The 21,454-nt window shown below is 38.7% G+C and overlaps 3 protein-coding genes across 5 annotated transcripts; 2 read left to right on the top strand and 1 right to left on the bottom strand.

The window, feature by feature from the left end:
• The first annotated feature begins 12 nt into the window (after positions 1 to 12).
• LOC108600664 (uncharacterized protein YER152C) lies at positions 13 to 1,818 on the top strand. The gene is made up of 3 exons (XM_017988360.2): positions 13 to 215; positions 270 to 391; positions 448 to 1,818. Exons 1-3 carry the CDS (start codon positions 45 to 47, stop codon positions 1,424 to 1,426), a joined length of 1,272 nt encoding a protein of 423 aa, XP_017843849.1. The 5' UTR covers positions 13 to 44; the 3' UTR covers positions 1,427 to 1,818.
• LOC108600663 (proton-coupled amino acid transporter-like protein CG1139) lies at positions 1,788 to 6,127 on the bottom strand. The gene is made up of 7 exons (XM_017988359.2): positions 5,881 to 6,127; positions 3,347 to 3,533; positions 3,104 to 3,290; positions 2,425 to 3,050; positions 2,183 to 2,358; positions 1,965 to 2,120; positions 1,788 to 1,903 (listed from the first exon to the last, which is right to left on the bottom strand). Exons 2-7 carry the CDS (start codon positions 3,529 to 3,531, stop codon positions 1,812 to 1,814), a joined length of 1,422 nt encoding a protein of 473 aa, XP_017843848.1. The 5' UTR covers positions 3,532 to 3,533; positions 5,881 to 6,127; the 3' UTR covers positions 1,788 to 1,811.
• Positions 6,128 to 10,629: 4,502 nt separating this feature from the next.
• On the top strand, positions 10,630 to 21,198 carry LOC108600301 (proton-coupled amino acid transporter-like protein CG1139). Of its 3 annotated transcripts, none has more exons than XM_017987784.2 (6): positions 10,630 to 10,712; positions 18,258 to 18,337; positions 18,555 to 18,704; positions 19,446 to 20,258; positions 20,319 to 20,478; positions 20,547 to 21,198. In XM_017987784.2, exons 1-6 carry the CDS (start codon positions 10,680 to 10,682, stop codon positions 20,823 to 20,825), a joined length of 1,515 nt encoding a protein of 504 aa, XP_017843273.1. In that variant the 5' UTR covers positions 10,630 to 10,679; the 3' UTR covers positions 20,826 to 21,198. The 3 variants fall into 3 exon arrangements, with proteins under 3 accessions (XP_017843273.1, XP_017843272.1, XP_017843275.1); XM_017987783.2 differs by lacking the exon at positions 10,630 to 10,712 and adding an exon at positions 13,540 to 13,768; XM_017987786.2 differs by lacking the exon at positions 10,630 to 10,712 and adding an exon at positions 17,591 to 17,926.
• Positions 21,199 to 21,454: the final 256 nt, after the last annotated feature.

Here is a 21,454-nt window from a genome sequence, read left to right as displayed (position 1 = left end):
CAAAAAGTTAAGCGGGCTGATCTTTTAACAGCATTAACATTTAAATGTCTGATATGTCGGCACACAACCAGGAGGCCAAGCTAAAGCATCTTTTTGATGGAGGCCCTCTTAACGTTTATCAGCAAGAAATCTTAAATCTTGGCGTTGGTGCGCCAGGCACAGATTTATTAGAGCCCTGCTGTGAGATATTTCAACAAGCCACTACGCATTGCTTGGTAAGTGTGCCGATTATCAACAAATGACATAATTCTATGTTTGAAAATTTGTAGAGTAATGAGCAGAAGTACAATCAATCGTTGATCTTTCAATATGGACCAAGTAGTGGTGATTACGAGGCACGCTATGAAATCGCCAAGTACCTTAGCGAAAAGTACGACAATGCTGTTCACGCGTAAGTAATATACTAGATTACACTGTTGATTTTGCCAACAATTAGTTTATTTTTAGCAAAGACTTGATAATAACGGCGGGTGCAACGCAGGGTCTACACTTTGTGCTTTCTACGCTGATTGATTTCAATGGATTTATCTTTGTGGATGAGTATACCTATATGATTGCGTTGGATGCAATGCAGCAGTTTACAAGCATACAAATTGTCCCGCTTAAGCTTAATGAGGACGGAGTTGATCTTGAAGATTTGGAGCAGAAAGCCCGAGACCGTGTATTTAAATCTAAAAACAAAGACTTCTGGGCTATGTATTATGCTATACCTACTTATCATAATCCCACGGGTATACTGTTCTCGCCAGCTGTTTGTCGTGGTATTGTGCAGTTGGCCCGCAAATATGACTTTTTAGTCTTGTGCGATGATGTCTATAATATATTACACTATGGAGAGAAACCAGAGTTTTCACGTCTAATGTCCTACGATGATCCCACGGCTGCAGGATATACTGGCAATGTCATATCCAATGGTAGTTTTTCAAAGATTATTGGACCGGGCGTGCGTTTGGGTTGGCTGGAGGTTCCGGGGCGTCTTAAGCCACAGCTAATCAGCAGCGGCATAATTAACAGTGGGGGCTGCTTCAACAACTATACAGTAGGTATACTGAGGTCCTTATTTCAAATGCAGCTAGTTCAACCGCATATAGAACGTCTCTACAAGGCTTATAAGGAAAGGATGATGGCGACTATATCTGTATTGAACTCCGAGCTACCTGATGGCTGCAGCATGCAGTCGCCCAGCGGTGGTTACTTTATATGGATACAGTTGCCAGCGCCTGTGGATGTGCGTGAACTTCTCCAGTACAGCATGGAGCATGAGAATATCTATTTTATACCTGGAACACGCTTCGCTGTAGAGGAAGGCAAGGGTAAACAATGTTTTCGTTTATCAATAGCTTTTCATAGCAAGGCCAAGCTGGAGGATGGTGTAAGACGACTCTGCGCCTGCATAAAATCTTTTATACAATCAGTAAATAAGTGAAATATTTTTTGCATGCTTGTTATGGCAATAATTTTTTTATTAATTGTTATCATTTGTATAAATAATGCTTAATAAGATACGGTCTACAGTTAAGTTTTGCTATACAGATGCTACAAAATAAGTATGATAAAAACATTATTTTTTTTGTAAAAGATTGGGCACAGTGCTTAAAAATATCACAAAAATCTGATACATTTTTTTTTACAAAATATTCGAGTTAAACTTTACACAATAATAGTTAAAGCACATGCACCCAAAACAAGTTGACCACAAGCATGTGTATATACTTAACTTTATAAATTATAATAATACTACTTTGTGGAATGTGTGGCAAATTCGACAAAACAAATAAATGGAACAAAAGATAATGACTAAGCAAAACAAGTTACTCCGAAAAAGTAAGCACTATCTCCTTAAGAGAGGTATACGTGCCTATAACTAGACCTAAAATGCCTACGATGATCAAGACAAAGTTGCCTAAAATGCAGAGAATTCAAAGTTAGTAAATGTTTACTAGTAAGTCCCATAAATTACTTACTTAACAATAGCCAGCCCTTTCTAAGGCCACTGGTTTCATACCAATGTGCGCAGATTTGTATTAAAGCTGGAAAGGCTAAGCCCAAAGCGGATAAGCAAAGCGCGCCGAAGAGTGAGATGAACAGCTCCAGATTTGGGATGGCCACAGCCAGAAGAACTATGTTTGATATAGTACAAATTTGTATATTTCTTATTTTATATTTTACTGGCTGTACTTACAAGTAATGAGCACTAGACCAGTGCGCACAGCATACTCCCAGAAAAGCTTGTTGCGCTGGGGACCTAACTTCTTGCCCACATAGTCATTCCAGGTGATATCAATGGCCACATAGCAGGCCAAGCCGTGTGTTATATAAATGGCGAAGGCCAGCATTCCCTTTACGCATTGGGCCAGGCTATAATTTATATCAAGAGTGAGTCACGGTTTGGAAGTGAGTTCAATTCAGCGAGCTTCAACTCACATATCATGCTCGGGTAAATTTAGTGTTATCGAGCCTAGCACACTGGAGCCATAGTTTAGATAACCAAATAAGCCCATGCCCACATACAGAAACACTATAAGCACCATGGACACATTTAAGACACCACAGGAACCGCCAAATTTATGCGGCGTCTTCATCTCATTCTCCAGCGGCAGTATAACGCCAATGGCTTCCAGTGCAAAGAGCACAGTGCCAAAGAACAACGGAAAGTCCTGTGCTCTACCAAAGGCCTCCTTACCCTCCGTGGATACAGGCTCCCGGAAGATGTAGTAACAAATGCAGCCAAAGGAGACCATAGTTATAAAATTGGCCAGCGTCGAGAACGGCGCCAAGTACTTGAGCTGTCGCACCCAATTGATGAGTATCAAAGGCACCAGGATAATAATCATGCAGAGACGCACATCCACATTTGTGCCATAGACAGCATCCACAATGGACTTGATGTTTGAGGCAACAAAGACCACATAGACACAGCACGTGCCCAGTTGATAGATGAGCAGAAAGACATTGACGACGGTACCTATGTAAGGAGAGCAGGCTTTGAAGAATGCCGGTCCCTCGGAGAGAGCTGTTTCGGCTACAGCGGGATAGTTCATGCTCGGCACCTGCGGCCAGAAGAAGGTTCATTTAAGTTTCAGTTGAAGATTCTATAGCTCACCTTCTTGCGACGGCATAGCTCGTACTCAGCCTTGACCAGCTGATGTATGCAGTAGGTGCAAATGAAACCAATCACAATGGTTCCTATGGAGCCTGTGACATAGCCAGAATTGCGAAAGGCATTGGGCATGGCCAATATGCCCGTGCCAAGAGAGCCTTTCAGCAAATGGAAAAGCGTTTCCGAGTTGCTAAAATAACAAGATTTCGTTGAAAAGATTTTTTAGCTTATGAAGGAAAAACTTACGTTGTAGGATGTGGCACCTCGCGATGTTCATAGGGATTATAATCGGGATCTTTGGCTATTTTGTTGTTATTATTGTTGGCACCCTTTTCAGCCAACTCCAGCGAGTATTTGTTACCGCTCTGGTGCTTAACATTGTCCACATGATCGCTGACAAAGCCGGCATTGCTGTGTCCATTTTTGCTCATGTCTACAAATAAATTAGCCCATTATAAATATAGATGGCAAGAGACAGAGACAGAGAGGTGGAGCGAAAATTTCACCGTAAATCAGATGCTTTAATTGCTGACACTATAGAGATCATGATCTAGCTAATGCAACTACAAATAGTAGATAGTTTTGACATAGAGCGCTACAAATGTATTTGTGTCTAAATTAAAGGCAGACAACAACTATGGGCAATGGCAATGTCAAGTTCAATGCAAGCGCAAACGTTGCCCCCTGATGCGGCAGATGAGGCAGCGACACTAGTTGCGAGGGCATGGGCAACCAACACCAAAGCCAATTGTGTGTACAACAGTATATATGTATGTATGTGTGTGTGTGTGTTTGTTGACATCGTCAACAAGTTGTTGTTGTTGTTGTGCATGAAACGTGCTAACATTTTGTAATTGCAGCCAATTTTACTGTCACTTTTTTAACTGGACATTGTTGTGATTTTCATTTAGTTAGTTTTAGTTGTAAGTAAACAACTTTTATTTGTGTATATACGTACATAGTTTATATGGCTTAATTAGAAAATATGCTACTGGTTAACTACTGTTAGTGTGGAGATCTCTGTGATAAGACATTAGGGAAATTCGTTTGGCGTCAGCTGAAACTATTCCGGTTCCTAGGCAATTAGTTTATTTTTGATTGTGCAAATTGACTTCTTGACATTTGTATAATAGTCTAATATATGCAAACACTAAGTGCACTTGCTTACATCATCCAGGCTGCATCAATTTACCAAACTCAGTGCCAAAGTAGTCAGACGCAGTTTGTTTTTATTTTGCTAAGAACCAACTTATTTATGTATTTGTTTAAAAATACTTCACACGCCTACATTTGTGGCATGCATAATTTCAAGTATAGCCAGTTGTAGCTCAAGCTACAGGTCTATATAATGCGGAAGTAAATTAGTTTCGGAAGTCTTGACTTATAATGGGATGCAGTGTTACAATATATAATTTTTTGAGTACTTTTAGCTACCAGCTTGGGAAATTTGTCTAACTAAAAACGCTTTCTAATCTATGCTCAAGTTTTTTCTATTTGCAATAACGTCATCTCAGAACTCACAGGTTTTAAAAGATGTGCAAAGCAAGGCTCGCAGAAATTGTTGAATAATTTATTCCACGATAATTTATGCATAACATGAATACAAAATTAAACTAATTTGCGATTAGGTCTCACCAGTGTTTGTTTTATTAATGAACTGCAACCGCTTCAAACTAGTTTATATAGTGCTAACATTAAATATCAATCTACTTGACAAATAAATAAAAAATGGCTACCTTGAGCAAAATGCGCATTTGTTGCAGCGCATTTATATATAATTTTGGAATTTTTAGAATTAACCATTAATCACATTCAATTTGCTTGCACGTGAAATAAAAATAAAACATGATTTTTTTAGCCTGCATTTTAAAAGTGGGGCGGGGCGGAGCGGGGGTGCTTGGCGGTTAAGTTCAATGTGCCTGAAAGTGTTTTTTTTTTTGCTGTGTGCTTGGCATTTAAATATTGTCAATATATGTATGTATGTTGGGCAATACCAAAATTTCTTGTATTTAATAACTGCTTGATATAAAAATAAACAAAACAAAGCTGTGCTTGTATTTTTGTAGAGTGGTTGGCCTTGCTCCGCATTCTGCTCAATCATTTTTTATTTGTTTTACTTCAAACAAACTATTTATGGCTTTGTTTGAGTGAGTTTTATAATTTTTTTCAAGAAGTCTTTGAGCAACGCCTAGCGCTGTACTATGAAAATTTGTATGCCAACTAGTATGTTATAGTTGTTGTCATAAAAATGTAGCATAAATTATCACAAAATATGTACACAGTTGTTGTTTATAGAATGACATAGACTTACGGATTTGAAGGACAGTTAAGCGAATAAGCTTACAATTTGTTGAAGTTTGACAGTTTAAAAGAGAATGGTAACAGCAGCTTTAAATAAAGCCTTAATTAATACTCAGCTCAAGCATAAGCACTAAGCTTCTTTTGCTTGTCAATATTCTAGACTCATCAATTTTTCCGACAACACATCAAGTTCGTTTTCATTTTCTATTTTCGTACATGCTCATCAATAATTGTCACGACTACTTGCTTTGATGTGCTAATTTTAAATGCAATTAATTTAGATTTACGCAAAGTCTCATTCATTCACGCTCATTTCGTTTAATCAACAGCAGCTAAGAGCATAAGCCTAAAAAAAAAGAGCACACACATGAGCTTCGAAGCTAATTTGCGAAATGTGCTCGCATTTCCGTTACTAAAAACCAAAAATGTTGTTTATTGTTTTTATACTGCTCTGCACTTCATATATAACTACTACTTACCGTACAGCTGTTCGTTACTTTGCAAGTTAGGTACGCTTTTTAATCGTTTTAGAAACAAACTTAAGGCTTTTTTGTTCACTTTGGATTAAAGAATTTTAGTTCAGCGGCTATAATGCACTTTAGAAGGCGAAACGAAAACAATAACAAATGCTACACCGGTGTACAGGTGTTTAGGCGCAGCTTTTCGGTCTACAACTATATATATAGTAGATATATCTAGGTTAGGCGATGTGATCGTGTTGGCCGCGCGTTAACGACTAAATCAAACCCAACGTGGGTCACCGGTTTTAAGCAGTGCGCGAAATGTTGCACGCTCAAACGTAATGGCGACTGACAGACACACACATACACACACACGCACACGCACACTCACACACACATATTGTATACACGGATCTCACAAATACTTGTTCTGCAAAAGAGTTTTGAGGGCAAGGGGTGAACAACATGAGCAGAGATTTTAAATTTTTAGTGCTGCTTGTGTCACAGCATCTGCCGTAATAACTATGTACGGAGAAATGAGCAGAAGCAAAAGAGCGTAAAAGTAAGAGCACAACTACAGTTTTTACTAAATTGTTATTGTTGCTGCTTTGTGTGGTGCCAAGCTCGACTTCCTAGTAGGAAACTTTCAACTAGAACTAATGGGGATTTATGCCAACTATACATTAAGACTATTATTTATATGTTTTTGCTAATAAATCAGACTTATATACCTATGTACATTCTTTTGCTGTCACATTATCAATAGCTTGGTAAACACAATGGGAGTTGTAAACAGCACACTCTTAACTTTGTCAATAGTATTGTTGCTGTTGGCTCTCACTCTCTGTTTTCAGTCTTGGCATGACAATTTTTGCGCCAAAGTCGTTGCCAAATATTTTACGACAATTATGGTCAAAACGGCCCAAAGAACCAGTACAAGTTTCGTACAAAAAGTGTAAGCCTGCATTTTTACAGTCAGTAAGTTAATTGTTGTTGGTTGCCCAGAAATGTGCAATTTACATATTTAGCTGTTGTTGTTGTTGGTGGTGTTGGAAGTGTTGTTGTTGTTGCGAGTGCGCATGCTACACTTTCTCAGGCTGGCAACTGGTTATGCGGCACAAGAGAGAATTTGTGGCGCGACAGCGGCCTTACAATCATTTTGCATGCGTTGCGCATACGCCGTGTGTGTTACAATTTCTTATATCGCACAATAATTACCAACAACTACAACAAAGCTCAGCCAAAAGCCGGCTAACAAAAACTTTTGCCTGTTTACTGTTTACAACAGCAAAATTCACAATCAACAAAAAATTATAACCGGTTAATTCGCCTCGTCTCGTTGACTCGCTGACGTAGTCTAGTCTTTGTCTGCAGCGTAGTCTTTGGCTTGTTATTTTCAAACCTGTGACGTCAACATGATTCATATTAACATGCAGATCAATCAATTGTATGTTAAGTGATAACCATGCACAGCTTACACTTAAACTCTCAAGCTCACCAAATGACGTTTATAACGCTACCCTAATGTATTCAATTCATTTATGCAAAGGCCCCAGCAGGTGCTAATATATGTGTATTATTGCATGTTAATTGTTGTTTGGGGCTTCAACGGTTTTGAGCTGCTCGAAAATAATTAAATTATGTAGTGCAATTAAAACACCATCACAAAAAAGCTTTTAGTGTTAGGCTAAGGTCTAATTATATACTTATTGACAATTTCCAGATAATTTACACGCAAGCATGCGCAAAAAATTTAGATAAATATCACAAATATATGTCTATTAATTACACGCGAAAATTGCGCTTTAATAAAAAAAACTACCAGCAATGAGCTGAGCACTTAAATATAGATATAATTGCAATAGCAAAAATATTTATACATTATTCACAACCGTTAAGTGCTAACATAATTGAAAATTGGTTTCGCCCTGAACTTGCTGCACAAACAAGTTGAACCTATGCTTTAAATTTAGCTGCGCCCTTAGGCCAATTTGTTGTGACAGGAGCTCCACATGCAAACATGTATTATAAATTGCAGAGTAACTAGCACGTGCGTCATCTTTTATTCTTGTCATACACTTTGTTTTTGACAAATTGGTCAAGGTGTATGCTATGCTAGCTTACATTTTTGTAACATTGCAAAATAACTTCCAATGATTCCAATTTAGGCTTGCCCCAATCTTTGCAACGAGTTTTGGGTCTGTTAAACACTCTCAATCTATAAGTTTATCAAATTTAAAAGCAAAAACATAATTTTAAATAATTTTTAAAATTTAATTTTAAATATTTTTTTGTAATCCCTTTTCTTTTATCGTCGACTGTTAATAGTTGATAAAAAAATAAATTAACGCGTTTCAATATTTTTCCATTTGCATACCATTCGGTTTAGCAAAGTAAAGTTCTTATTTTTAATAAATAATAAGTCCTAAACTTATAAGAATTTGTGTGATTTTACAATAAGCATTTTGAATAATTTTATATTGTGGTTAATTTCACAACATTGTCAGTAAAGAATTTACCATGTTTAAGCTTTATCTTTATTAGCCTTACTCAAGAATACTGAAACATTAAACGCTTTCATTTTCAATTTATGACTTACAACATCTTGCCAAAGTGTATTTTGAAGTCCCGCGCATTCCACTACCCTCCTTACCAATTGTTTCTGTATTATTTTGATATTGAAATATTTAGCCCAACGGTTGTTGTTAAACCAAACAACCCGTAAGTTGAATCTAAACTAATTGAATGATTATCTTGTTATTGTCAATTTATGCAGGGGCCTTATTTTACATACATATTATAGATTTAATAGAAATAAATGCAAATAGACTGCGCGCCGCGCACACATCATTTTATATAGTTTTGGTATCATTATTGTTTTGGTTTCGTTTTAAACTAGCTGCCTGTTGATTCGTTACAATTAAAGGAAGTGCGAATTGAGAGCAAAGCGTGGTTTAAAAACATAAAACAAAAAACATGTAATATAAGCTCATATATATACACTCTATTTTTGTACACTCATAAACAGTTGAGTTTGAGCTGAGCATGGCTGAGGAATTAAAGGTAGAGCTTAGTATTTAATAGTACTTACGTTAGTTGAAGTGCATTTAAAGTTTGCTTTCAAAGTTTCAAGAATCTCCTTAAATGAAAGTAACACATAGTACTTACGATAAGCGTTAATCTCGACGACGTACGCCAGGCCCTACAAATTTTTGTCTCCATTTTATCAGCGGTTGTAAAAATTTTCGATGCTATCTGCTGAGTCAAAATTCGCACGTTTTGTTGTCTGTGTCTCAAAAATGTTGCGCTGTAACCAAAACACCAACAACAATAGCAGCGTGAACAAAAATAAAAATAAATTGACAAATTATATGTGTCAAAGCATTCGAGTATTTGCAAGGCGTTCAATGTTAATGTTAAGCCTCAACCATTGCCAAAGTTGCTAAGATTTTAGCTCAATTCAAAAACGTTTTAATGCTAAACACTCAAGCAAGTTTTTGAGATAATTGAATTCTGAGTGGAGTGGAGTGCAGTGCATTGTATTAACTGTTGTGTATAGTAAGATAATTTGCTCACATTTTTAATTCACTGTATTTCAAGCAGCCGAGCTGACTGCTGGTGTACTTGCGGGCGTATACTTAATATAGTGTTGTGTATTGAAATTGATACACATACACAACATGACGTTGGCGGTGATTAGTGGCGATAATGCTAATAGCACTGTAAGTTAAAAACACTTGAAGTACTATTTGTTTTTGAATATAGTGAGTGCTACTGTGCGTGGTGATTGTTTTATCAGTTAATCCACACGAGTTGGTTAATTGAAGTGCTTGATTGTGCGCAACATATTTGTGAATAAGATAAACGTAATCAATATTCTTTAGTGTTTTGAGTTATAATTGAGCGTATGCTAAAACAACGTAGCATTAGCTTGGAACATGCATGTGTAACATTTAACTGACTTTGCTGTGTTGTCTATTACGCCGACAGCTCATTAAATATGCAAACGTCTTTCAGCTTATCAGTCTAAATTACTTAATGAGAACTTATGTGTAGACCAGCAGCAAATAGTATTACCTAAGCAGCAGTTGCTTTGCTTTGGATTAGTTCAAATGACTCAGTATAAAATTGTAATTGATAAGTTGCTAATAACAGTGAGAGCAATTAAACCAAGTCGCAAGACCTTGAGTACTACTACTGAATGCTATAATAAAGCTTAACCTATGCTTGGCTAGCTGCTGTCAAGTGAAAGTTTACTCAATATGCATACTGAAGTTATTTATACTCACGATTGAATCACAGTCACAGTGATTCACAAAGTTTATTTCTAGTATTAGAATTATTGAAAATTTGGCTACTGATAATGATTGGCCAATCAGCTGGCAATACACTGATTTTTAATTAAATAAACATCTGCGGCGTAACTTTTAATTTCTCTTTTGTCTGGTTTTCAAGTCCAGGCACCGGTGCCTCAGATCTTTTGCAGTTGTGTGGCGGTCTCGGCCTCGGCCTCTGGGGCTTATCTGCACTGCACGAACATGCAAAGAGTTTTGTTCGAAAGGTGCAAAGATATTGAAATTGCTTTAATTAATGACAGAACGCATAGCGGTGCTCGTCATTGTAGAACGGACTTTGTACTTTTTCTAATGGTCAATTGCCGGATATGAACGGGGCTTAGATATGCCGCGGATCAATGTTACTTGGTGCGCTAAACGCTTAACTGCAAATCAGTTCTTCACTGTTGCTTTAACTGAACAACGGTCTGAAGTGCTCGTGCCTAAGGATAAGTGCATATAGTATAAACTCGTGTGACTAAAATGACGTCCGTTGGTGATGGTGATGGTTGTGAGGTGAGCTAAGCAATTGAAACTGAAAGTGCGTGTCTAGCAAAGCAACACAATAAACTATATCATGTGATTAAATGTTATCCTGACCTGCATGCAAAACTGTTGACAGCTGCTTTTAACCCATTGAAACCACCACAAATGGGGGTTTTTTTATAACTGTGCTTCAATGTGAATCGAATTTGCACTTGCTCTAGCGTGCTTTGCATACATAAAACGCATCTTGAACGCCAAGTACATCCGTAAAGTTGTAAGCGTCATTTTGTCTGTGTGTGTGTGTGTGTGCGGGTTTTAATTGCAACTTAACGGTGCAGCAGTTAAAAATTTCTTTTTACTTTTTTAAAATGCTTGCGGTTAAACTGGGCAAACTCGCTCGTCAGTTTAAATTTAGAATGTACACGTATTTTTTTTAGCTTTTTATGCAAATTTGTTTTTTTTAATAAAAGTTTTGCGACAATTTAAATATAATTCACAGTCACTGAAATTGCCATAAATTAGTATTCAAGTGCGACTTGTGTGCAAATCTGTGCATGTTTTGTCTATAAGTTGAAGCAGCTAAGCTTGCTGGTATCAGTGTCTAAGGTCACATAAATTGAGTACATTTTTTTTTAGCTTAAGTAGCTGCCAGTAAAGACAAATTGTTTTGCTGTGCGTATGCGTAATATTACAAAATTACAAGCCAAATAGGCGTAAATACAGTTGATAATGTTTTCAAAACCATTTGTTAGCTTTAAATATTTAATTCAAAGTTTGGAACAAGGTATATTTTTAATTATTGTTTAATTTATAAGGAAGTTACTGCTTAAATGCGATAGATAACATTATTACATTGTGGCTCATAGATGGCGCTGGTTTGCTTGAGCACAGAAAAGTATGCTATACTTTTTCGTTGTTCCAGCAAGAAATTATTAAACTGTAAATTAAAAATTCCGCAGTGCCCCTCTAAATAAAATGTAACAAAGCAGTCTTGATTACTTGAATACGATTTTTAATTATGCCAAGGAGCTTCAAAATCAATGTCACATCAATAATTACAGGCCCAAGCTCAAGCGCGGCCAAGTTTAAGCAATTTCGCCTTACTCAATTGATTACCGATTAGCTTACTACAGTTATTGAACTACAACAAAGCGCAAAATCACAAAAATTTCCATATGTGTGAAACCGCTTCAAACTGGATAAGTTAGATGAGATCGAGTAATGGTTCGATATTTGCAGCGTTTGTCGTCGCAGCTGGCACGTCTCGGTTTACAAAGAACATACATAAATTGATTTAAATTTGCAGTTGTTTCAAACAAACACATACACACTCATAGGGGTGCATACATAAAATCTTATCAACTTATTTAATCATACATACGTACATTCATATACCATTGATTGTTGCAAAAGCCCTTGCACAGCATACGATATTTTTGGCAATCAATAATCAGCAATTTTTTATATATTTAGTATTGTATATAAATGTTTTCGCGAATAGAGAGTTTTGCGCAGTTGGAAATTAGTTTTCATGACGCTGAAGCGCTTCGCGTGGGCGTGCGACGCAGTTTTCCAGCAATTGGGGGTAGGCATGGGGAGTTTCGGCTTTATCTAATGGCATTTACCAATTAATTAGCGTATTATTTGCCATGCATGTTTTGGAGAGTTGCGCCTTATCTATAGAGTGTATGCAAAATATAAATATTATATATAAATAAATACCCTTTAAAAATATTGGCTGATGAGGTTATTTTTTGACCTTGCTTTTTGCTAAAAATAACTTTTTGGAAATATTTACAAATATATCTGCTTGAAGTAATTACCGTTTACTTAAATTTCTAATAAATTATAAAGCATATCTCTTAGTCCAACCCTAAGCTTCTATTACAACTGATTCCCAACTGATTTTCAGTGACTATATTTTGCGTTAGGTGCGGCATCGTGCGCTGGGAAACTTGAATGTATGTGACGCATATGCCAAATATGAACAAAATACAACGGAACTGATTTTATATACTCTGGCTATAACGACTCACCCCACTGTCTCTAGTGTAAAGTTTTTGGGGGCCAAGCAAGTTTCCTTTTCGCTGAAAGTTGTTATACACTTTCACATTTTTATAGAAAATGCAAGAGGGTATCATGAAGTTGTGGTAATGTATGTAACAGAAAGCAGGGGGCGTGGCATAAAGTATATACATATATAGACCAGCAAGACTAAATCATATCATGAATGATAAGAACTCAGAGACTTTTAAGGCTAGAAGCAATCGACGCAGATCGGTTTTATTTTGAAAATTTCATTTCCATTCCCGACTTTAAATCTCAGATTTCTATAGAGGCAGCGGGGAGCACTTGTTGACGCTGGCCGTGCATGCGCGTGTGTGTACTAAAGTGTATCAAAAAGATGGCAGCGCCCAACTTTAATGCGTTCTTGTTGCATTTGAAATGCTGCTTTTATCTAAGGCGGAACTAAACGCCAAACGTCAGTGCAATGGCGCTCGCTTGCGCTCCACTCGAACTCACTCTCACTCTCGCTCGCTCTCTCTTTCTCTCTCTCTTTCACTGCTTGCACTGCGTCCAAACGCGCATTTTGCTCGTACGTTCTTGTTCATTCTTGTTCTGTTTGTCAAGCCGAACGGTTGTCAGAACTTTGAAAATTATTTTGAGCAACGTTTAAATTGTATTATAATTTGGCAAAGTCTCCACCGCGAGCACGCTGCCTATATTTGATTGCCAGAGCGTTCGCAAGTTATTGAGCATTGCATTAGTAATATTGCATTTTATTCTCATATTCAAATCCAATTTATACAAAAAAAAAAAAAACAAATTCAAAAAATTAAAACAACTCTCAATTTTTTGCACTAAATTTTACTACTTAAATTCTATTTTGTATTGTAAAAAGTGTTTGGAAATTGCTGGAAAACGCGCCGCAACGCGTTTAACGAGAGTTTACGAAATACATTTAACGCGCTACAGTTGCCATTGCCAACAGGACAATAACGGCGCGCCCAGGATAGTTCGCTCAACTCAAAATGAGTTTTCACAAAAGCGACTCACGAACGCCGCTGGCGCCGGCGGAATACACTGTAAGTAGCCTAATAGCAAAGCTAAAACACAAAGAGGCAGAGCAAAGAGAGCGCAAGGGCTCTATAAGCGGGGTCAAGTCCTGTGGGAATAACGTCACTGCCCATCGATTTGTTGGCCTCACCAAATTGGCATATGAATCAGAATCTGAATCAGCTTACGCCGAAATATGCCTATTCGCCCAATAGCTATCATATGTGCGTGTTAATATCTTTATATCATGCTAGCTGTCCAAATATGCGACATCACATACAATAATACCTTAAGACAAAAAACTTTTGCAACTTGGCTTTGTTTTGACGTGAAGCATGTGCTTCCCACATTCCAAGACAATGCTTCTATATAGCGACAATTTGCTGATTCAGCAAAAACTTTTCCTTGCAAAATATGTCATTAGAGTGGGAAGCTTAAGTTTAACGATCAATCAGCAGCCCAAATGCTAAATAGAAAATCCATGTTGCTTTGTTTGTTTGGTTTTGATAACAAATTACGACATAATTGAAGCCTAATTTCGGGGATGTTTTTACTTGTTGTTGTTCTCTCTCTCTCTCACCCTCGGACTCCTAAATGCGTTGCACAGTGGAAATTTCCACTCGCCTGGCCGTACACTTTTATGTTTGCCTGGCTGGGGTTTGAATTCGATGCGATATAGGGCACTTGCCATTGTTGTTTTTGGTTTTATTGTTGCTGCTGCTGGTCGTCTACCTACTGCGTCAGCATATTTCAGGGTTTCAATTCTTTCAACTTGTACTTTGACTTCACAAAATTTTTTGTACACTGTCTGTTGAGCAGACGCTGCGCAAGCGCCGCTGCTGAAATGCGCTGCGTTAGCATTTTATATTTAAATGGCACACTGCACAACAAAAAAATATACACAAAACATTGATTTCATTTGGTAATTTTCCATGCTTGCAACGCAGCGTGTCCAAAGCGCCTCAATATAATTATATCGTTCACCGCCCCCAACGCCACCCACCACCACCACCCCGATCATACCAGCAGCGGCAGTTGCACTTGAAATGTGAGCGGCAACGAGACACAATAAGCGAACTTACTCTAATTTCTCGGCTTCACTTTGCTAGCAATAAATATTTGTGCAACTCTATAGTGGATATCATGCCGTTGCTTATCTTATCTGTTGCAGCTTTTAAGCTTGCGCTTCAGCCCCCACAAGTTAGTGCAATTTTAGAACTACGCAAGTTTAGAATTTTGCATTTTCGGTTTTTGTGGCTATAAAAATGACAAGCTTGCTGTCTGTCTGTCTGTCTGTCTACATATCTGTTAGCTTTTCGCTGGAAATAACTTGCTTACACTATCACTCATTGGCCACGTGATGCATTTTTCGTCTTTTGTAGTCGCTTGCATTTTAGCCAGTTTCACAAATAAATACGAAAAAATTTCCACTACAAATTGTTAGTGTTTATTTAACATTTTGTGCCGTATTGTGCTTGCTATTGGCGGTTTTCGATTTCGTTGCTGTTTTCTGCTTTGAGCTACAGTTACAGTTCCTACACGCTTATGTAAGTTCAATGGCATGCATTTAAGTCAATAGAGCTCCAACTGCCACAGAGTTGACAGTTTTAATTAGAAATGTACATAAATGCATGCACATATGTACATAAGTGTGTGTGTGTGTAATGTGTAACTAACAATTAGTCATAGTTCTAGAGGATTTCGTCATAGCAGGCAAAAGCCTAAGCCGCAATACTCTCGAAAACTTAATTACCTAAATAAACTGTAATTGCATGCCTAGAAGATTGCGCTGAGATTGAAAAAAAAAAACAGTAGTATAGGCGCCTCTTATCTCTAGCCACTTGTCCTGGCCCCACGCTATTGTTAATGTCAATAGTGGGAAAAACAAATTGCTTATAGACAACTGCAAATTTATTAATTAATTTGTGCTGGAAAATTATAAGCTTATGCAATTTAATGTCAAAGGTTTGCTTATTGATTAAACAAATTGATGGCAGCCCTATAACAGTTAAGGGTACGCCGCATAACTGCATTGAACTTGAATTGCCCCAAAAGACACGTGCTGAGTGTTGCGGCTTCATGCTCCACTCTGTTGTCGTTCTCATTTTTGCGCATTTTTTACAAACAGCAAAAGTTTGCATAGCTGTTGCCGTCATTAGAATTTGAGTGCAAATTCCAGTCGCAGTCGCCGTCGCAGTCACAAACGAAAAGCGAAAAATGTCAACGCAATAAAATACAATTTTCGTAATAATTATGGCGATTCCGAGGTGTACAGCACGCGACCACTTGCCTATATTGACTGATTGACCGAATGAGAGAGTGACTAACGTTTGCATGACTATTTGGCTAAGAGGGCGTCGTAATGCAACTGTATATGTTGTGGGCCCAGCTGTCTAATTATTGCATAAGTTATTTTTAGAATGCAACTGCACTGCTGAGCTTCCAGTAAAGTGATGTAGAAATAGAAAGTATTAAGATGGGGTATACACAGCTTGCAGTAAGAGCGAGTAAAGACAAAATATACTTCAAGTTTAGCCAAACAATTTTATAGCGCAACTTGAAGTGCAGCAAACAAGCCAAAAGTTGCTTACATCTTATTTATTTTACGTTGCAATTTGTATTTTGCGCATTAGCAAATTTCTTGTGCGAGGTCCATAAATGCTCGCAACTGGTGCGTAAAACTGTCAAGCTCCCCATTTGGCAAAATACTGCAAAAAACAGTTTAGCTTAGGCTTATTGATATTTTGAGTAATTGCCAATTAGCCATTGACCTATGCAGTAAATAGCTTGCGTGTGGCATTTTTAGATTCTATTTGGGCTTATTGATTATTTGAAAAATAATAATAATAATAATAATAAACTTCAAACAACTACGCCCTCTGGCGCTAAAGCCAAATGTATATTTCACAGCAAGTTAGATTATCATAGCATAATTTTTGGCGCCGCAATAGTTGTTAGTCACGAACGTCGCTTTGTATGCTTGTCGCTTTGCTGGCCATAGATGGCGCTGCAACTTCGCGAGCGTAAATTACTCATACGCATAGTCGCACACAACACAATTTGATGTTTGTCTTGGGCGTAGACTGCTACTGCAATTTACTAATCAACTCGTACATTTTTTAAATTGTGTGAAATATACTACAAAATTCAGAAATATTTATTTAGTTTTTCGCAAAGCGAAAATAAATTAGTTTTTCGCACAGCGAAAATAACAAAAATGTTTGCGCAAATTTACAGCTTCCTCATTAATTTTGTGTTTACGTATGTCGCGCTGATTTTGATCAATTTATATGTACTGGCATACGCGCGCTATTACTAAACTTGGATTTTGTTTGTATTTTAGCACGTGTAGTAGAAAACAATAGCGCGCTGGCAAGCTGGCAAACTGGCGATGTCGACATTTAGTATTAGAACATTTTAAATGCTTGCTGCACCTTCGTAGTGCACATTGTATGAGCAACGAGTGTCAAGCTGACAATTACCGCTAGTTGTGTGGTGGCTGATCCCACGGATCACGCGGCGCGCTCGCAAAATAAATAAAAATGAAACAAAAAATAATGCAAAATAAGGCGAATTACGAGCAGCAAAAGAGTCACAACAAACAACATAGCTGCTGCAGTAGTTGTCTCTGTATGTATGTGTGTATCTCGGTGTGTGTGTGGGTGTGCAGCGATTTATTTGTAGCTCAATTGCAAGAGTCTGTGCACAGCTCTCGACGGTTTGTCAGCAGCGGCTATTCGGGCGAGCGCGTTGTTTGTTTTTATATAAAATATTTTTGACCAAAAAGGCATAAAAGTGCACGACATTGGCCGTGAACGCGCTCAGATTTGTTTTGTAGCTTGCTGGAAGTGCACGTGGCGGTTCTAAAGAACTCGTTGACTGCAGGTTGCTCATGTCGTGCGTTTGTTGCGATTTGTATCTTACTCATACACGCCGTTGCTGTCAAGGCCTTCAAACTGAACGCCAGCGCTGGAAAGCCACCACTGCCGCCGCGTTCCCCGCCGCCGCCGCCGCAAGAGCTTAGCAGCTTTGGTCCTCGTGTTGGTGAGACGCGATTATCAGGCGCTGCGCTCAGTCGCCATCGCTTAAGAATGTCACTAAAGCGTGGTGAGGGGCCTCCGCCGGCAGCATCAAGCGGTGCCGCAATGATGACCACATCGCTTAGTGGCGTCAGTTTGAATCAGCAGGTGCGACTGCATTTAGTTTTTCCGCATTACAATAATGAACTTGCAAACTACGCATACGCCGCGTGTTGCACAAAAAAAAAATGAGCGTGGCGCTTATACCTGGTTGTGTGTCTGACATTGTGGGCCAGCTACGTCAAGGTCAAGGGTCAATCAGAGGTCACTGATCAACAAACGATTAAACGCGTTTGGGCCCACTGAAGGTTGCCTGTGCTTTACATAAGTTGTCGCTCTCCCACTCTCTTCGGCTGCAATTTCGATTCTTCGATTTTTGCATTCTACTGTAATTCGCTCACACGCCTGATCTCACTCTCGCTCCTCTCGCTCTTTACAGAAAATTCCGACAGTCGTGACGGTCTACGACAGCGAGCAGAAAAATGGCAACAGGAACAGCGCGAGCATTAGCCAGCCCAAGTGAGTATATGCCTGCTACCTTTTTTTTCATTTAAGTGCCTGACGCTCTAGCGCCCAGTTCAACATAGAACGCAAAAAACATTTACGAAACTCAAATTGCAATTGTTTTTAACGAAACGTGAAATATACATATATGTGCATCAAATGCCAACATGTACAAGAATATTGATAACAATTCATCAACTACAATGTTTGAAATGTATTCCGCCTCGGATAGATTTATACGCTCGGACATGGCCGATGTGCCTGTGCAGCAGGCGGCTGGCTCCACTTTGCCCTTGGTGCTGACACGCAAAAAAGGCGGCGACGATGGCGAGGATGGCACCTACAATCCCTTCGAGCATCGCAAGGTGGAGCACCCCACTTCGTAAGTATCTCCCAACTTATGTAAATAAACAAGTGCTAGCTTATATAAACAGCTGATCTAGTTTAATCAATGACTAATTAAGCATTAGCGTCATTGAACTTTGCCTAGACTTTGAAAACGCTAAAAGGTAGAAACAAATAGCAGCGCAAATCAAACGGAAATGCATTTGGCTAAATTTTATTGACATTGTCCTTGGACTTTTAGCCACAACTAAAAATAAAGTAAATTTCGCAAATAGAAATAAAACAAGATACGTTTCGCTTGGCAGCGCAATATGTGTGCTGACGTTGCGTGAGAGAGAGAGATAGAGAGAGAGAGCAAGAGAGAGAGAGTGAGAGAGCGCGCGCAAGCAAGAGAGCAGAGATAGATCGTTTGTTTGAGTTTACAAGTCGCTTTTGTAAATGATTCACGAGCGTTGATAGCTAAATATTAATTTTGTTGCGCTTGCGGCAGTTTTTGGCCAGAAAATATAGTACATAGTATATACTGAATGCAGTCTAGCATTTTCAGGAAAAGTCTTGAGTGCTCGGTTCTCTTATTTGACATAAATATTCTGATGCCATTTCAGTTTAACATTTTTTCATTCTATTTTGGCAGCCGGACGGGAATGCATATTATACAGTTTATATAGCTATAATATGATAAGTATATACATTTATTATATTATTATTTTTATGGGCGCCAAGTGAATTCGACATTTAAACTATTCGCTCATATGCTTTGCCTTTTTACAAATTGTAGTGATCTGGAGACATTTGTGCATCTGCTGAAGGGCTCACTCGGCTCTGGCATTTTGGCCATGCCCATGGCGTTTGCCAATGCCGGCTTATGGTTTGGATTGGTGGCCACCTTTCTTGTGGGCACGCTCTGCACCTACTGCGTGCATATATTGGTGAAGTGCGCCCACATCCTCTGCCGGCGTCGTAAGATACCAATGATGGGATTCGCCGATGTGGCCGAGCAGGCTTTTCTGGATGGCCCGCCCGCGTTGAATCGCTGGTCACGCTTCATACGCTTTATGGTGAATACGTTTCTGGTCATTGATCTGCTGGGCTGCTGTTGCATCTATTTGGTGTTTGTGGCCACGAATGTGCAGCAGGTGGTCAATGTGTATACCGTTAATGAGATAAGCGTACGCATGTGGATTATGATTGTCTCGGCGCCGCTGGTTTTCATGTGCCTGGTGCGCAACCTGAAGTTCCTGACACCCTTCTCCATGGTGGCCAACATACTTATGTTCGTGGGCATTGTCATCACATTTGTCTATATGTTTACCGATCTGCCGGCGCCGTCTGAGCGTGTGGGCGTCGTATCTCCCGTGCAATGGCCCCTCTTCTTCGGCACTGTCATATTCGCACTGGAAGGCATTGGTGTAGTCATGTCGCTGGAGAACGACATGAAGAATCCCTCACATTTCATAGGCTGCCCCTCGGTGCTGAATCTAGGCATGGGTCTGGTCATTGGTCTCTACACGCTGGTGGGCTTCTTTGGCTATCTGAAGTATGGACCCGATACGCAGGCTAGCATAACGCTCAATCTGCCGCTGGAGGACAAGTGAGTAGCTCGATTTTCCATTCAACCCTAAGTCTGTACTAATTGTTCAATTGCTTGTAGATTGGCTCAATCGGTTAAGCTTATGATTGCCATTGCCATATTCTTTACCTTTACCCTGCAGTTTTATGTGCCTGTCAGTATATTATGGAAAGGAATTGAGAGCAAGATTTCTGCAGCGCGCCAAAACATGAGCGAATACGCGCTGCGTGTGAGCCTAGTGGTAAATTTCAATATTTATATACATATAATATATGAATTGTGTTTACGGATTGTGCTCTTTTATTTTAGCTGCTTTGCTGTGGTATTGCCGTGGCGCTGCCCAATCTGGGACCATTCATCTCGCTTATTGGTGCTGTTTGCTTGAGCACGCTGGGCATGATTGTGCCGTCTGTCATTGAGCTGGCTGTGTACTATGAGGAGCCTGGCTATGGTCGCTTCAAGTGGCGCTTGTGGAAGAACTCGGGCCTGATTATTTTCGGTATTGTGGGTTTCTTCACAGGCACATATGTGAGCATACGCGAATTTCAGGAGGAGTTCGCCGGAGGCCATGTTGGTGACAGCCACTAAGTGGTGTTCGGTTCACTTTTGAGTAATGCTAATTTATTTTTAAATTAGTTTTTAATAACACGCTAAGCACAGGGATATCTAATTTAAGTTTTTAACTAATTTTAGGGCTAACCAAAGTTTTGTAAGATTTATGCCTTTGCTAAAAATTTCGACTACCGACCAAATCATCCACAAAAATATCCCAAAACGTTAGTACATTTTAACAAACAGCTTAACCGTTACAAAAGAAACAAAAAAAAGAAAAAAACCAAAAACAAAACTAAAAACAAAAAAAGTATTTGCTTTAGTCAATGCCGCTTTGCTTGTGGCATTGCAAGTTATTTTAGAGAATTTATTTCTTAAAGTGATTTTGTAAACGTAGTGATCTTTTTGACAAAAACACCATATACAAGTTTAGTTATAGTAGTTAGAGTTATAGTAGTTAATTAGTTCCTAGCTGAATCTAATTAGTTACACATCAACAACAACTAACAAACGGACAGACAGACTGACGCATTGCAAGAGGATTAAGCAAATATATACACGCAAACAAATATACACACACACACCAATCACCACACAGAGACACCAATCAAAAACAAACAAATTTATAATTTTCTTTTTGTTATATACATTCTGGTTTACTCGTT

This window comes from Drosophila busckii, chromosome 3L (assembly GCF_011750605.1).
Source record: "Drosophila busckii strain San Diego stock center, stock number 13000-0081.31 chromosome 3L, ASM1175060v1, whole genome shotgun sequence".
Lineage (NCBI taxonomy): Eukaryota > Metazoa > Arthropoda > Insecta > Diptera > Drosophilidae > Drosophila > Drosophila busckii.
This window is presented reverse-complemented; position numbering and strand designations above follow the sequence as displayed.

Coding starts and splice junctions, on each gene's coding strand:
- LOC108600663 (XM_017988359.2), bottom strand. CDS start 3,531: ATGAGCAAAAATGGACACAGCAATGCCGGCTTTGTCAGCGATCATGTG. Junction 3,051..3,103: donor AGCTATGCCGTCGCAAGAAG/GTGAGCTATAGA, acceptor TTCTGGCCGCAG/GTGCCGAGCATGAACTATCC. Junction 2,359..2,424: donor AATTTACCCGAGCATGATAT/GTGAGTTGAAGC, acceptor TATAAATTATAG/CCTGGCCCAATGCGTAAAGG.
- LOC108600301 (XM_017987786.2), top strand. CDS start 17,831: ATGTCACTAAAGCGTGGTGAGGGGCCTCCGCCGGCAGCATCAAGCGGT. Junction 17,927..18,257: donor GCGTCAGTTTGAATCAGCAG/GTGCGACTGCAT, acceptor CGCTCTTTACAG/AAAATTCCGACAGTCGTGAC. Junction 20,479..20,546: donor CGCTGCGTGTGAGCCTAGTG/GTAAATTTCAAT, acceptor CTTTTATTTTAG/CTGCTTTGCTGTGGTATTGC.
- LOC108600664 (XM_017988360.2), top strand. CDS start 45: ATGTCTGATATGTCGGCACACAACCAGGAGGCCAAGCTAAAGCATCTT. Junction 216..269: donor AAGCCACTACGCATTGCTTG/GTAAGTGTGCCG, acceptor GAAAATTTGTAG/AGTAATGAGCAGAAGTACAA. Junction 392..447: donor TACGACAATGCTGTTCACGC/GTAAGTAATATA, acceptor GTTTATTTTTAG/CAAAGACTTGATAATAACGG.